Source organism: Apis florea, unplaced genomic scaffold (assembly GCF_048593485.1).
Source record: "Apis florea isolate Af1SG1 unplaced genomic scaffold, ASM4859348v1 contig_1615_pilon, whole genome shotgun sequence".
Taxonomy (NCBI): Eukaryota; Metazoa; Arthropoda; class Insecta; order Hymenoptera; family Apidae; genus Apis; species Apis florea.
Genome location: NW_028256416.1, coordinates 5565406 through 5579451, shown reverse-complemented (window position 1 = coordinate 5579451; position 14046 = coordinate 5565406). Strand labels below are relative to the sequence as shown.

At 30.5% G+C, this 14046-nt stretch overlaps 2 protein-coding genes across 24 annotated transcripts in view; both read right to left on the bottom strand.

Annotated features, from left to right (window-relative positions):
* The window catches only part of para (sodium voltage-gated channel paralytic), a 55385-nt gene extending 44895 nt beyond the window's left edge, over positions 1–10490 (bottom strand). For all 23 annotated transcript variants that reach the window (XM_086903111.1, XM_086903107.1, XM_086903116.1 and 20 more), the window contains exons 1-2: positions 8686–10490; positions 514–591 (exon numbers count right to left, since the gene is read on the bottom strand). The gene's annotated coding sequence lies outside the window, so the exon portion shown is untranslated. The remainder of the gene's footprint in view (positions 1–513; positions 592–8685) is intronic.
* A 409-nt stretch (positions 10491–10899) lies between these two features.
* Positions 10900–13495, bottom strand: LOC100867379 (glycosylated lysosomal membrane protein A). The gene is made up of 7 exons (XM_012492234.3): positions 13474–13495; positions 13225–13408; positions 12412–12669; positions 12138–12341; positions 11823–12053; positions 11439–11731; positions 10900–11336 (listed from the first exon to the last, which is right to left on the bottom strand). Exons 2-7 carry the CDS (start codon positions 13294–13296, stop codon positions 11165–11167), a joined length of 1230 nt encoding a protein of 409 aa, XP_012347688.3. The 5' UTR covers positions 13297–13408; positions 13474–13495; the 3' UTR covers positions 10900–11164.
* Positions 13496–14046: the final 551 nt, after the last annotated feature.

The window sequence follows — 14046 nt, the reverse complement described above, 5'->3', positions numbered from 1 at the left end:
ATTTTATCGGACAGAGAATTAATATGATCTAATCTTAATTATGATTCGAACGTGGATTTGAATTAAGTTTTTATGTTTTATAATTCTGAGAATTATTAAATTAAAGATATCTGTTGAAATGTTTAAAATATTTTGTAAGATTTTGTAGGGATTTTCGATTTATGGAGATTATGGAGATGTTATAAAAGATATTATGATGCGATGATATACAAAATTTAGGATTTTGTAATATGAAAGAATTATAATTTTAATCGGCGAATGAAAATTATCATAATGTTATAAATTAGTATAAACTACATAATATATTATTCACTGTTGAGTGCAAATAGATTTGTACTACCAGTGAACAATTCAAAAATAAAATCTATAGTTTAATCATTAGAAAATACTCGAATCATAAATTTTTATATACTTTCTTAAAAAATATATATAGAAAATAGTTAATTTTAATAAAATCAGACATTAATTCATTAGTTAAAATTAATCAGATAAATTCACTTATATAATACTCACGTGTGAATGAAGCGACGGGTGCGATCAATCCGTTATTCGATATAACATAGTCTGATCTTCGAGTCGATCGATATTTATCTATAACAAAAATAAAAATCTACATTAGAAACGGTGATCTATCTTTAAAATCCATAAAAAATCAATATATATGTATATACATCTTCAAGAAATCTATATAAATTTACATTTAAAACATATTTTCTCTATGCAACGTATTTAAAAAATATCAAATACTTCCAAAAAAAAAAAATATAACAATATAATATAAATTACTAATAACGCATCTTAAAACGATAATGTGAAAATGAAAATTTTCAAATACAAAACAAATATAATAAATAACAAAAATTCTCAAATATGTTTTTCATCCGTGATAATCCTCTTGTCAAACTAAATAGCATATACTAGAAATAAAATAAAAAAAAAAAATATCGGAAGAGAACACAGCTCGAGGAAATCAGCCTCAAGAATCGTGTATATGAATATATACATATATATATATATGTATACGCGACGTTTTCGGGCGGAATATCTTTTGGCAGCGAGCAGCTCGAGAGTTTTGTCGTTCGTAAAAAAGTGCGGCGTGTTCACGCATATTCACGACAACAAAAATTTATACACGGAGCATGCGATATAGAGGCGACTCGAGGAAGGGTGTCGGTGGTCTTTGACCGAGTTTCGTGCGGTCGATCATATTCCGCCGGAACTCGGTCACGCGCTTATGCATCGGTGTCGTCGCCGCGGCGCCAACGGGCAAACCCGCGCGCTCCCATACGCAAAGCAGGAAAAGTAAGAGTGAACGGTTGATTGCCAGTGTGGTACGGGTATACGCAGGATCAAACCGCGCCGAGTGGCCGGCCGAAGAAGGACGAAGATGCCCGAACCAATTTAAGGACGGCCACGAACTAACGATGTACCAGAAGATCGACTGTGATTCGATTACGCTAATTGCGTCCAATCTTCTTCGTCTAGAAATTAATGAATCTATGGATTATGCGATAATATTAAATTTTTATTTCGAAATGATTAAAATATGTTAAATTCGTCAATTTTTATTCTCACTTCTTACTTCTTTTTGTTCATTATATCGATAATATTTGAACAATATTTTTACAATTTTTAAAATGCAAATATCGAGCACATGGCATTATTTTCTTCATCTAGAGATTATTTATTAATATTTGTTATCAAGTTTATGAATTACGAACAAAGTATTTTCTTTAAGATCGAATTTAATTATTTATATTTAAAAAAAAATAAATAAATTGCAATTTATTACTGATATTTTATAAATGGTACTTTATAAGTAAAAGAAAGTGAATGATGTATGTGCAAAAATTTCATTTTTTTATTTCACACAAAAGTTTGCAATTTCGACTATTTATCTTTTTATCATATTGATTTTTACGATTGTATCAGTTTGACGCCAAGAAATAAATTAAGAGCTTGGAAAAATAAGAGCTGAATGAGGATTGATCTCTTGAGAGATACTAGAATGTACACTCTCATTCAAAAATCATAAGATATTTATTATATTTACGAGAATATAAAATAAGTTATGAAGCAAATATATACTGTTATTTTTTTATAATTAAAATTTACTCTTACATATCAAAAATAATCTAAAATTTAATTAAAAATGAAAATTTTTTAGCAATTTTTTTAATATGAAAAATATGAATATCATTAAGAATGAATATTTCTAGGTTTAATATCAATTTTATTTTAAATGTAAATTATTTTTCACTTTTTCTAATGATAAATAATTATCTTTCTCTTTTCTAATATTTGGCATTGAGAAAGTGACAGTATTTTGAAATAATACGAAAATATCGTGAAAGGTACAATAAATATTATGGAAAAAGATACATAATCCGGCGACATGGAATGCGATGAAGCTCAATTTAATTGCCTATTGCAGCTTTTATTCTGCGGATATATGACTACAATAAAAACGGCAGTCTGCCAACACGCAGGCTAGGAGAGAAACGGGGTCAGGTATGTCTACGGTAAATCAGCCTTCATCGAGGAATCAACAAAAGCATTCGACGTTACAAGAGCTCCCTGTTAAAGAGTCTAAACACTCCGATTTTTTTTTTTTTTTTTTTTTTTGTATGTACGGAGTATGAATTTGCAAGGACGCTTTAGAAATAGCAATTTATAAGAATACCATTGGAAATATTCGGATTACATCGAAACGCCTCTACCTATGAACTGAAAATTACAAAAATCATACCATGATGTATAAAAATCCTTACATCATCTTATAAATTCATTAAAAATAATAACGATAAATATCTTAACTAGTAGAAAATTTTTTATTCTACGAAATTTGTACCTTTAATGTTACTCTCTACATAAGACAATCGAATATTATACAAACATCGTGAGAAAACCGTTCCAGACGGTCTTTTCGAAAGCTCGAATCGTGGATCAATAAGCAGTACCAATGCATATAGCGAAACGAATGCACGATCTACTTCGATGTTGGCATAATTCGAATAAAGGATAGACCTCGCTATAAAATCTCAATCCATACTCTAAAAAACTCGATATGGAAAACTTTTTCATCTCCTATATTTAATCACGGGCGGATTAATTCGCGGTATCCGATAAGTAACGCAGAGGAAGATAATCTGGCAAAAGTTCCGCACGTGAAAAACGTGATACATATCGTGGCAAACACTGCATTCTCTGTAATTGCACGGCTGCCATCTTGATGGAGAGTACGGCGGAGGGTACAGTGGCGCTACCGGAGGAGGAACAACGTAGGAAAACCGTTTTCTCCACGTTGTGGTGTGGCACAGTAGCGACCCAACACCAATGCCGACATTGCGTGACGTCACGAACCAGGCCGGGTACGTTGCGGAAAAACGTTGTCATGACGACGAGTGCTGACGCTACCATCGCCGCACCGCCGTCGTTACCACCACCATCCGGCGATCCCACATCCACACCAATGCCAAGGATTGAAAATAGAGAAGGATAAAGAACTGTTTTTATCCTACGATCTTTTCTTAATCCCTTAATTCAACCGTGTATATCGGTCTCCGATCCGGAAACTGCCGGACATTCGGATGAATCACGAATGTAGGTCGTTTGGTATGGATTGAAAACGATACTGAAGGGAATTGAAAGAAATTGATATAGGGAATATAAAAAGGATCAAAGAGTATAGATGTAAATAAGAAATAAAAATATTTTGATGATTTAAAAATGAAAAATTGAAATTAAAAGTTCGTGTATCAAATGTGAATATGTATGTCGTGAATATGTATATTCGAAAATAGAAATGGGAATAGAAATTAGTTGGTGAAAGAGATATAGTAAGATCGTGATTATTAAGATCTTGAAGAAAATAAAATCTGAGAAAAATAAAGATAGATAAAAACAATAACATGTTCAGAATTGTAAATTAAACTTAAAATTGGATTAAAATTATTTCATTTTTATATGTTTTTATTCCTTATTTACAAGAATATATATAATGCATATATTGTATAGAATATTTATATCAGTATATAGAATATATATTCTATAAAAATTTTATGTATCAATTCAAATAACATTTTATATTTTTAAATTTCGAGATTCTTGAATACGACTATATCAATTGATATCTTTCTTAATTATTTTAATTTATAATTCCACTATATCGATTTTATCTGCTAATTACATAACCATAATTTTTGAAATTTTAAAATTATAAAAATAAAAAATTGTGTGTTATATATTTGCAATATTAAAAAATTGGAAAATTTTAAATATAGAATTTCAACTGGAGATCATTCATGCTAAAATGAAATTTGTTATAATTTTTAAATATGATAAAATATTAAAAAATTACTTGCAATTGAAAAATGTAAAACTATTGAAAGAATAAAAACGTTATTGCAAACGATATATAGAATAAGTTGCAAGAATAGAAGAAAATATAAGTATGATTGCAGTAGTAGAAAATTACTTTGCATCACCAATGGAGAACGACTAATAGATTATTATTGGGTGTGCCTGTTATTTTAGCGTGACATCCAAAAGATTGCTATCGTTTAGATATCACCAAAAGCCAGAATCGATAATCATTAACGCACATGAACAACTAACTTTTTAATCGAAATTAAATTTTTTATATACTTCGAAATTATGAAAATCAAAGAAAAAATTTAATTAATACAGAACTGAAAAAAATAACAAAAATCTAAATATTAATATCTCTAAAAATTTACAAAATTAAAAAATCTATTTAAGAAATATTAATATATAATGTATATAAATATACACATGTATTAATATATTATCGATGATGTTACTTTAGTTTATATTTTTTCAAATAATATATCCAAGAAAATAATATCTGGAGAATTCATGTTTTCATATTTTAATATATGAACTAAACTATTTAAAAAGTAAATAAATCATATCATGATGTTAACTAAAATATTAAGTATATAATGCAAATTGTTGCTCACGGCATCAGCTGCACTGACACGACCCACAAAAGACAAAGTATATCTGAAACTAAAGTATAGTGCAGAACAGGGCCATGCGTTCTTGCGAGGACAATCGATCGATTGCCCCTTTGCCTGCCTGCATGTCTGTCTGACTTTTCTTACGGATTTTCACTTGTCATTACACTTCAGAAACACTAGTCTACAGAGCAAGATGCGATCTTGATCAAGTATTCTTCATTAATCGATAGAACCTTGAACCCTATCATTTTCTCTATATATTTCAACATCTTCCTTCTCTAAAGGAAGTTTGCGAATCCCTTTCTTGTGTTCTTTATCATCTAATATTAGATTGGAAAAAGCAAATCAAATTATTTTTTATTATAGAATCAACGAAAGATAAAATATTCTAAATTTTCATTAACAATATATGTTATATATGATATTATATGTGATATATATTTCTTTAAAAATAATAAATTTCTTTGTAATAGAGAAATAAAGATATTAGGTATTATTCTCGATCGAAATGAAAAGTTCAATAATCGCATTAAGAAGTTATATATTCAGAAGATACATTATTCAATTATCTGTCTGTTTGAAGTTTTAATATGCTATGACTTGAATGCTGTACTATTTTATAGGTTTCATTTTTTAGAATGATTTAACATTAGAATTGTTAAAATTTTCTATTTGTCAATTGAGAATGATATTTATAGTATATCAAATAATTTAAAATATTTAAAAAGTACTTTTTTTAAAATTAATATTTTAAAAAAATATATTTAACAAATAACTAATAATAAAAAATATTAAAATATTATTTGAAAATTATTAAAAGAATGAATGAAAATATGGAAATTCTAAAAATGTTACTAAAAAATATTCAAAATAATGAAAAAATTAGAATATTAAAATCACTATTTATTACATCATTAATTCATATATCATTATATATTATATCATTAATCATTAATATTATATCGTATCACAATTAATTCATATTTAACTCCGTGACATTGAATAATTGCTTTTAATTATATCAAACTTATTAATCCTAAGATTAGTTATAAAAGAATTAGGAAAGAATTAGGATTCCCAGAGATATCCTATATTAATATCATAAATTTCAGAGTGACAGAACATATCAACGTTTTGAGTACAGTTTTGCTTAGAACATTGTGCGAAGCATATCGCACCTGTTGCGTTTGCTCGTTCAACGTTTGCCCTGCAAAATCTCCCTCCTTCTTTTACCGTCACCTTTGTTAATGCGCACGCGCCTAGTTTTATAACGCCGTTGCTTATCATGGCGCATTCGGAATCAAAGAGATAAAAATCATCATCGAAAGAGATTATTTCTGAACCCTCTATTCTAAATTACCCCTACTACGAACAAATTGTAACAAAGATTGCTTTGTATTAAAATATTTTTTATGCAAACATTCTAGTTATAATTCCTACAAATGCAATATCGTAGTTAAGAAAAATCAAGAATTCTTTGATTACAGGATAATAAATTGATTGAAAATAAGAATATTCAACGGATATTTATTAATTCGGACTAATAATTTATTAATTAGGATGATTTAATAGGATTACTAATAATACTACTTTAACAGGATTACTATAATAATACTACTAGGAATAATACTAATTTCATGGTTAGATTTAATTATTAAATCACTAGTAATTTAATGGTTAGATATTGGTAATTTTAGGAGGATTAATTGTTAATTCAATTATCAATTTGTTAGTGGATTAATTAGTTTAATTAATTATAGATTATTAGAAATCTAAGACAAAATAATTTTCTTAGTTAAATATTACATTTAAAAAATTTTAAAATAATAAATTTCTGAAATTTATTATGTTTCCAATATTTGAAATTAAAATCAAAAATCACTAAATCGAAACTTACAACTCTCAAATTCGATTACAATTTCAGAATATTGAATGCTTTGAAATCGCAATTATAAAAAATTACATGCTTTGAAATTGTAATCTTAGGAAAATGTAAACTTGATATATCAAATAGAAATTTTATTCTAGAATTGTTAGTTACAGATCTTATATGGAATCTTATAATCAAAAACTATGAATTACAAGTTATTTTTAATTTTATTTAAAAATAAATGATTTTCCTATATGATTCTATCATGCAAAATAAACAAATGAATAGATTGAAATGGATAGAAAACTGTTGCATGCCAAATGCCAAGTAACGCTTTTACAGGAATTGTATTTAATGAATCGAAATATCAAGGATAAGAGAGGGGACAGAAGGTTTCGAGAGCGCAAGAGAACGTTTAAGTCGAAGAAATCGACTTTGACGTCATGCTTTTCTCGCGCGACGAACGGATGGGAAAATACGCTTCCTTTTAGCCACAGACAATGTAGCTTTGATACGACCTTTGACATTACACGGTTATACTATCGATCTTTTATTTATTAAGCTAAATAGTTCATCAAATTTTAAACGATATAAATATATCATTATCCAAGACACATGTACAGACCATTTGATTTTACATAATATGTATATTCATAACCTAACAAGTAAAAAGTGAACATAAAAATAACCTAAAACTTTTATTTTCGATTTTATCCTTTCATATATTTTCTAATGAAATACAAATGAAAAAATATAGTGGCATTTTGATATACACAACATTTTCAATTCTTGTCAACTGAGAGGTTATGTTCATCGATTGAGAATTCGCGGAAAGTTGGTCATTCTCAAAAGATCGAAGTGAACATGATTCACGCGTTTCTTTCACATCAAGGAAAGTCTCGGTGAGTCTGATGCTCGTGCATGAGGCGGTGATCGATACCATCGCACGACTCTTAAGCGGATCGTGCACGTCGTATTGACCGGCAATTTTCGCGCGGAGGAAGGTCATCACGAGACATACAAGAACACAGAGTGAGCATACAAGGAATACGATATACGATATGTAGTGTGTGCGCCAGGGAATACGACCTTCATCGCCACGAACACAAAGGCAGCTGAAGCTATTTCACGTGCGACTAATCTCAAGAAGAGAGAGCAAAGAAGAAGAGCAAGCGCTTATCGTCATCGCGAGAGTGAACCCCTGACTGATCCCTGACCGAGGCAGTTATCGATCGATATATCGAGAATGGAACAGCAGTCGCGCGTCATGCTATACGTAGATATATGTCATTCGTGTATGCGTGTGTCTTTCTATTGCGTGTGTGTGTATATGTGTGTACCACTATATACGTATATGTCACTTTACAATTCGATTCGTACTATCGTGTCCAACATAATCGAAACTGTATAGTAGCATGGTAATTGATTATATATGTATATGTAGTGAAAGAGAGGAAGAAGATTCACACGTTAAATAAAATATATTTTTCATATCATGACATAAACTGTCCTGATATAAAAAATTTCGTTAGCAATTAAAACACAAAGAAACAATAGATATATAAAAAAAAAACGTTGCAACAAAGATAATTTATGTGATAGACTTGTACGGTAGCGCTGTTAGCGCCTCCTTCAAGAAGCACACGCGGTTTCCAAGTGGTAAAATCAACGAAATATCTTACACGCTGTTTACTCTAATCAACTCATCAACTCACGTGAATCATTCTGATAAATGATTACTATCGAATGAAAATAATTCAATTCGATTCAAATTCACATAAAAATGTATCCAAATAAAATGCATAAACAGTTTAAAATTTTTTTTTCACTTACAGTCGAGGAGTTTCTCCGGTAATGTAGAGATAGTCGTAGCTTGAACGAAAAAAAGCACGACGTAGCGAATTGGAGAAGAGGCACTGCGACGTCGAGGAGGGGCGGGTTCTGAGATACCTCCGCGGGCCTTACTTGTTCAACTTCGGCAAGGGTAGAGCACACTACCAAGCAACGACACTGTAAACTGAACACACACCGTACATCGACAAACTTTTCTGTCTTTTCCGTATACGTGCGTGTGTGTTTATATGTGTCTTTTTCTCTTATTCTCTTCTTTTTCTCTCTTTTTTCCTCCGTTCTTTCCTTTTTTCTGTTTCTTTACGCAACGATTATAGACGATAGACGATGAAACGTATCCTAGTTTCTCGGATATCTTTTTAGACTTTTCAGGAATTCTAACGAATTTCTTCGTTCCTTTCCTAATTTTCGTTCTTCCGCTTCTTCTTCTTCTTCTTTCTTCTTCGTCTCCTTTGTTCTCCTCGCGCCTCCACCTCCTCTTCCGACACCTCTGTTCTTCACCGCAGCGGCAAGGACCCGCCCCGTGTCGCGCTACACAAATGTGTAGTGGATAAAGAGAGCGTAAAACTTGCTCTGCGACAACATTATCTGGCCGGTTATCGGTATCTCGCTGCAGTCGTCATTTCTTCCTTTCCTCCAGTCTCACCGCCCGCGTCGCAACGAAAATTGATCGCGTTGCGCGCGACGGTCCCTTCCTGGGGGACAGACCCGACGCGTTCTACTACTCGCACCGCTGTCACCCCGTAATACAGCTTCGTCTGACTACGATCCTTCCGTCTTTCCTGCCTTCCTGCCGTCCTTCGTACCCTTAGCTTTCCTTACCGAAGGACCGACCAGGTCCTTTCCACTTCCTTTATCTGTCAGTTCCTTCTGGCACATAGACGCGCGCGCGCGCCTTCTCTCTCTTTCTAACACCCGTCCGTCTCTATCGTTACCCCTCCCTCTCTTTCTTTCTTATTCCCCTTCTGTTTCCCTCTATCACTTATACCTCCTACCTAGCACTTTCTCACTCTTTCTTCATCCCTATATATCCCTCCTACTCGTTTATATCTCTTTCTCTCTCTTTCTTTCCGTAGACTCTATCTCGCTCACTTAGTCGCCACTAGCACTGTCTCCCGTTTTGTCGACGTTTTCCTCGTTCGCGTTCTTTCGTTTCGATCTTTGCTTTTTATCCAGCTAATCTGGCCACGGGAATTCACCACCATCCACCAGTTCCCCGTTAACACTGAGTCTGAGTCTCTTAAAACACTCCGTGTCTGACGCACACTTTTATCGGCTGAAAAGCTTCTCTCGAGGACTGTGTCACGATTAGACAAACCCGACGCGGACGTTATTGCACCGCCACGCGCCAATCTCGCGCAGCGGACTCGACAGGAACTAGTTTCGAGGCGCCCCACTATATACCCGCACCATTCGCGACTTGCTACGCGAACCACCCCTCTGTCTGACCACCCACCACGTTCAACTAACCTGCGCGAGAGACTATCGCAACTACAAATCCGTACTCACCCAATGACAATTGCGGTATACGCTTCTTCTGTATGAACCTTTGATTGAGCCCATTTCTCAGCTTCCCTCTCACTTCTCCACCATAACGTTTTCAAACGATCCATGGTAAGAATTATTCAGAAGGGAAATTTGTTTAATCGTAACTTTGATTTGAAATACAGTGAATACGAAGTTAATATCACGATTAGAATTCGTAAATTCGTACGTTCCTTGCTTCCGTACCACGAATGGATCAATGAAAATGTACTCTTCCACTAACAGCACCTTACCCGCCACCCCCGTGATAGCGAGAAACACGGTACCACACCGCACCACCCTTACTATCTTCACCTAAAAACATTCGCCTACCGCCTTTCGGAATAACCGACCGTCTCTGCAAGCTCGCCCGTAAAGCTTTCCTTAAGAAACTATTGGCTAGCGATTGTGCTGCGATCTTACTGTCATCCTGTCATCTGCCGCCATTGAGGTATTGTGTAGATTTCCACCCTTCTACAGCGATGATATATATTGACAAGTTTATTTTTTGATATTCTTTTACATTTTCTTTGTATATTTATATATTTTATATTCTATATATTTTTTGCAAAAATATTGATTTTGAATTCATTAAAATTTTAAATATTAAAGAAAAATCGAAAAATTGTATCATATAAATATGTTTTTGGTTTAAAAAATAATTTTTGAAAATTGTTTTTTTAAAGTTTATTACTTATATATAAATTTGTACAGAATAATTTGTATACATTGCATTAATATATACTTCAAATTGATTTTCATGTATCAATTTGGAAATACGTGTAAAAAATATATGTGCTATATATAAATATAGGAAAATCTTTTTGTAAAATTTATCGGTGGTCTGTCAATAATACAACTAAATGTGCATAGATTTCTAAAACATTTCTTAAACATTGTTCAGTTAGAAACTATGTACGATTTATAAATTATATTTTTACTGACTTAAATACATCTCACCATTTCGTTTCGGTAATTTGGAAATACAAAGATATAAGCCAATTACTAGTAAAATAATTAGCGGAAGGCCAAGACCAATTGAAATAATCATAATTACTAAATAAGAAAATTGTTCATCAGGTGGTGTACCATATCCAATCAAGAATGTCCTGAAAAAAATATTAATTTTAAAAATTATATTGTATATTAAAAAATGAAATGAAATGAAACTATATATTATGAAATGAAAATATGTATTAAAATAAAATTACCATGTAGAATAATACGTTTTTTTATAAAACCCATCTCCTTTTGTGCCTAATGATACAATAATTCTTTGAGTGAGCAAATTGTCAATCTTATCTCCATAATAACAATATAACATGGAATTCATAATAGCACTTGTATGATTAGATACTTTCAATGGTGAATATTGCATTGTTTCTGTAGAATTTGTTGTATCTCGAGATATAGTTGTGTAAGAAACTGGTCTCCATTGCAAATAAGCTCCTTCTGTCTGGTAATTATCCATACTTTTATAAGGTGGTGTTCTGACTTCAACAACCTAAAATAATATTAAAACAATATTAAATTTGTTATTTATTTGTTTTTAATTCACTTATTTCTAATAAAGAATATAAATTATAATACATTACTTCAAATATTCCAGGTGTATGTTCATCATCTAAACTTTTTTTTGGATTAATAAACATAGGAATATCAGGATTGCCTTCACCTGCCACCAATAATTCAATTGCAAATCTACTATTAGTAAAAGTTTTGTTAGTTTCTATATTTTGAAGGATAATATCAATTTGAGTAGAATTCTCAGTATGTAACATATGAGGCATAACTTCTGAATGATCAAGAGAACAAAATCCTATCAACTAAAAAATAAATAAAACAAATTTTAATAATATATATATTCTATATATATTCTATATATATTTATATACAGTACAATATCTTACCGAAAGTTTTACAGTTCCATATCTACTGATATTCATAATACTATCATTGTAATAGTTACCCTCCATATTTAATGTAACAAATTCAGTATTTTGTATTAAAGCTTTTCGATCCCATTGAAAAAACATAGGATGTATAACATTTGTATCTACAATATCAGTAATATTCATCATTGCTGTATCATTTTTATCATTGAATTCTATAATCTGAAAATATTATTCAATGTATTAATAATTGTTATTTAATTATTTATGAAAAGATTTAATATATACTAACCTTATTAAAAATTACTCCAAAAGTATAAATAGGTTCTTCTGTAAATTTTATGGAATTTTTTCTTTTAATAAAAAAATCTTCCCAGTTTATATTTAGTGAAGCTGAAGGTAAAGTAAGGGCTAAGAATACTGATGGATTGCCATCAAAATCCCACAAATAATGTAAAGTATCATTAGGGCCATCAGCTCTTAGATAAACTGTTGTTAAATTTTTGTCTTTACATTTCGTGTCACAGTCATAATTCAGCCATGATCGTAACTAGTGCCAGGCAAATTCTTTTATATAAAAAAATGTAAATATATTGTTTGCAACTCAATAATTAAATAATACATAATTATAATTAATAAATTCTATGAATCATACTTTACATCAATTATAATAGAATCAAATGATATTAATAAAATATTTTTTCACATTATTTCTATGAAAAATATAAAAAATGAAATTGAATCAATTTTTATTATATATATGAATGTCATTATATAAAGAAATTTATTTTTAAATTTCCGTACATTATATCATTACTAATCACTTGATTATTAGAGTTCTCACGTTAATTAATAAGTGGGTTATGGGAACTCGTGTTCCTCATTAAGTAACGTACTGCTCCCAATTACCATCGAATTGTTATTCAACGACCTGAGATATAACAATAATTTCTAAATCGACTCTGCCCGCAAGATAGAACAATCAGTTGATGAATCATATTACGCGCGACCTTTGTTTTACTATTCGAAAAAGATGCTGATTCAAATAAATCAATCAAATCGAATTATTTGTAATAATAATTAATAATAAAAATATATTACTTACAGTTCTTTGTGTACTACATCCAATTTCTATTAATGTAATAAATAAAAACAGTAACACAAAAACATTATTCATACTGTAAGATATATATACGTGTATATATATATATATAACAAATCAGAACATTTACTGACAACCCAACAGCAACTCTACTTATGACGCTACTGACTGTACTGAGGCACGATCGCTGGAATCAAAATGGATCTAAATGTACACTGCTTGCAGCGCCACGTTTGAGTTTGGAGAACTTACAATTTAATTTTCCAGATAATTGAACTGCTGCAAATTTTACAATATATGTATATACAAATTAATTTAAAATCCATGATAAATATTACATAAATATATTAATATATTTCGATAAATTTTCATTTATAAATAATTATATATCTATATAGATATTTTATCACATTTATTTATTACATTCTAGCGGAAAAGAAAATATATTATTTTTATTTTATGCTACACAATGAATATATATAAATATATATGTATATATATATATATATATATATATATATATATATATATATGTAACCTAAATATCTTAATCAATAAAACTTAAATAAGGAAGACAATAAGACTATCTCTTAAATGAAAATCAATGCTATCTCTTAAACACAAAATAAGAAAAACAAACATAGAAATAGATAGATACCTATATAAATCAAAAATAACTATCTAAAATAAAATAAAGTAGATTAAGAATTAAAGACTAGCGTCATTTTTTAAATATTTTGAAAAGATATTTCTCAGTAGCAGTTAAGAGATGGCGCTAAAGGTTAATTCTTATTTACTCTCTATCTTTTTCTTATTATTTTCTTT

Coding starts and splice junctions, on each gene's coding strand:
- LOC100867379 (XM_012492234.3), bottom strand. CDS start 13,296: ATGAATAATGTTTTTGTGTTACTGTTTTTATTTATTACATTAATAGAA. Junction 12,670..13,224: donor GATGTAGTACACAAAGAACT/GTAAGTAATATA, acceptor GCCTGGCACTAG/TTACGATCATGGCTGAATTA. Junction 11,732..11,822: donor ATACACCTGGAATATTTGAA/GTAATGTATTAT, acceptor ATATTATTTTAG/GTTGTTGAAGTCAGAACACC.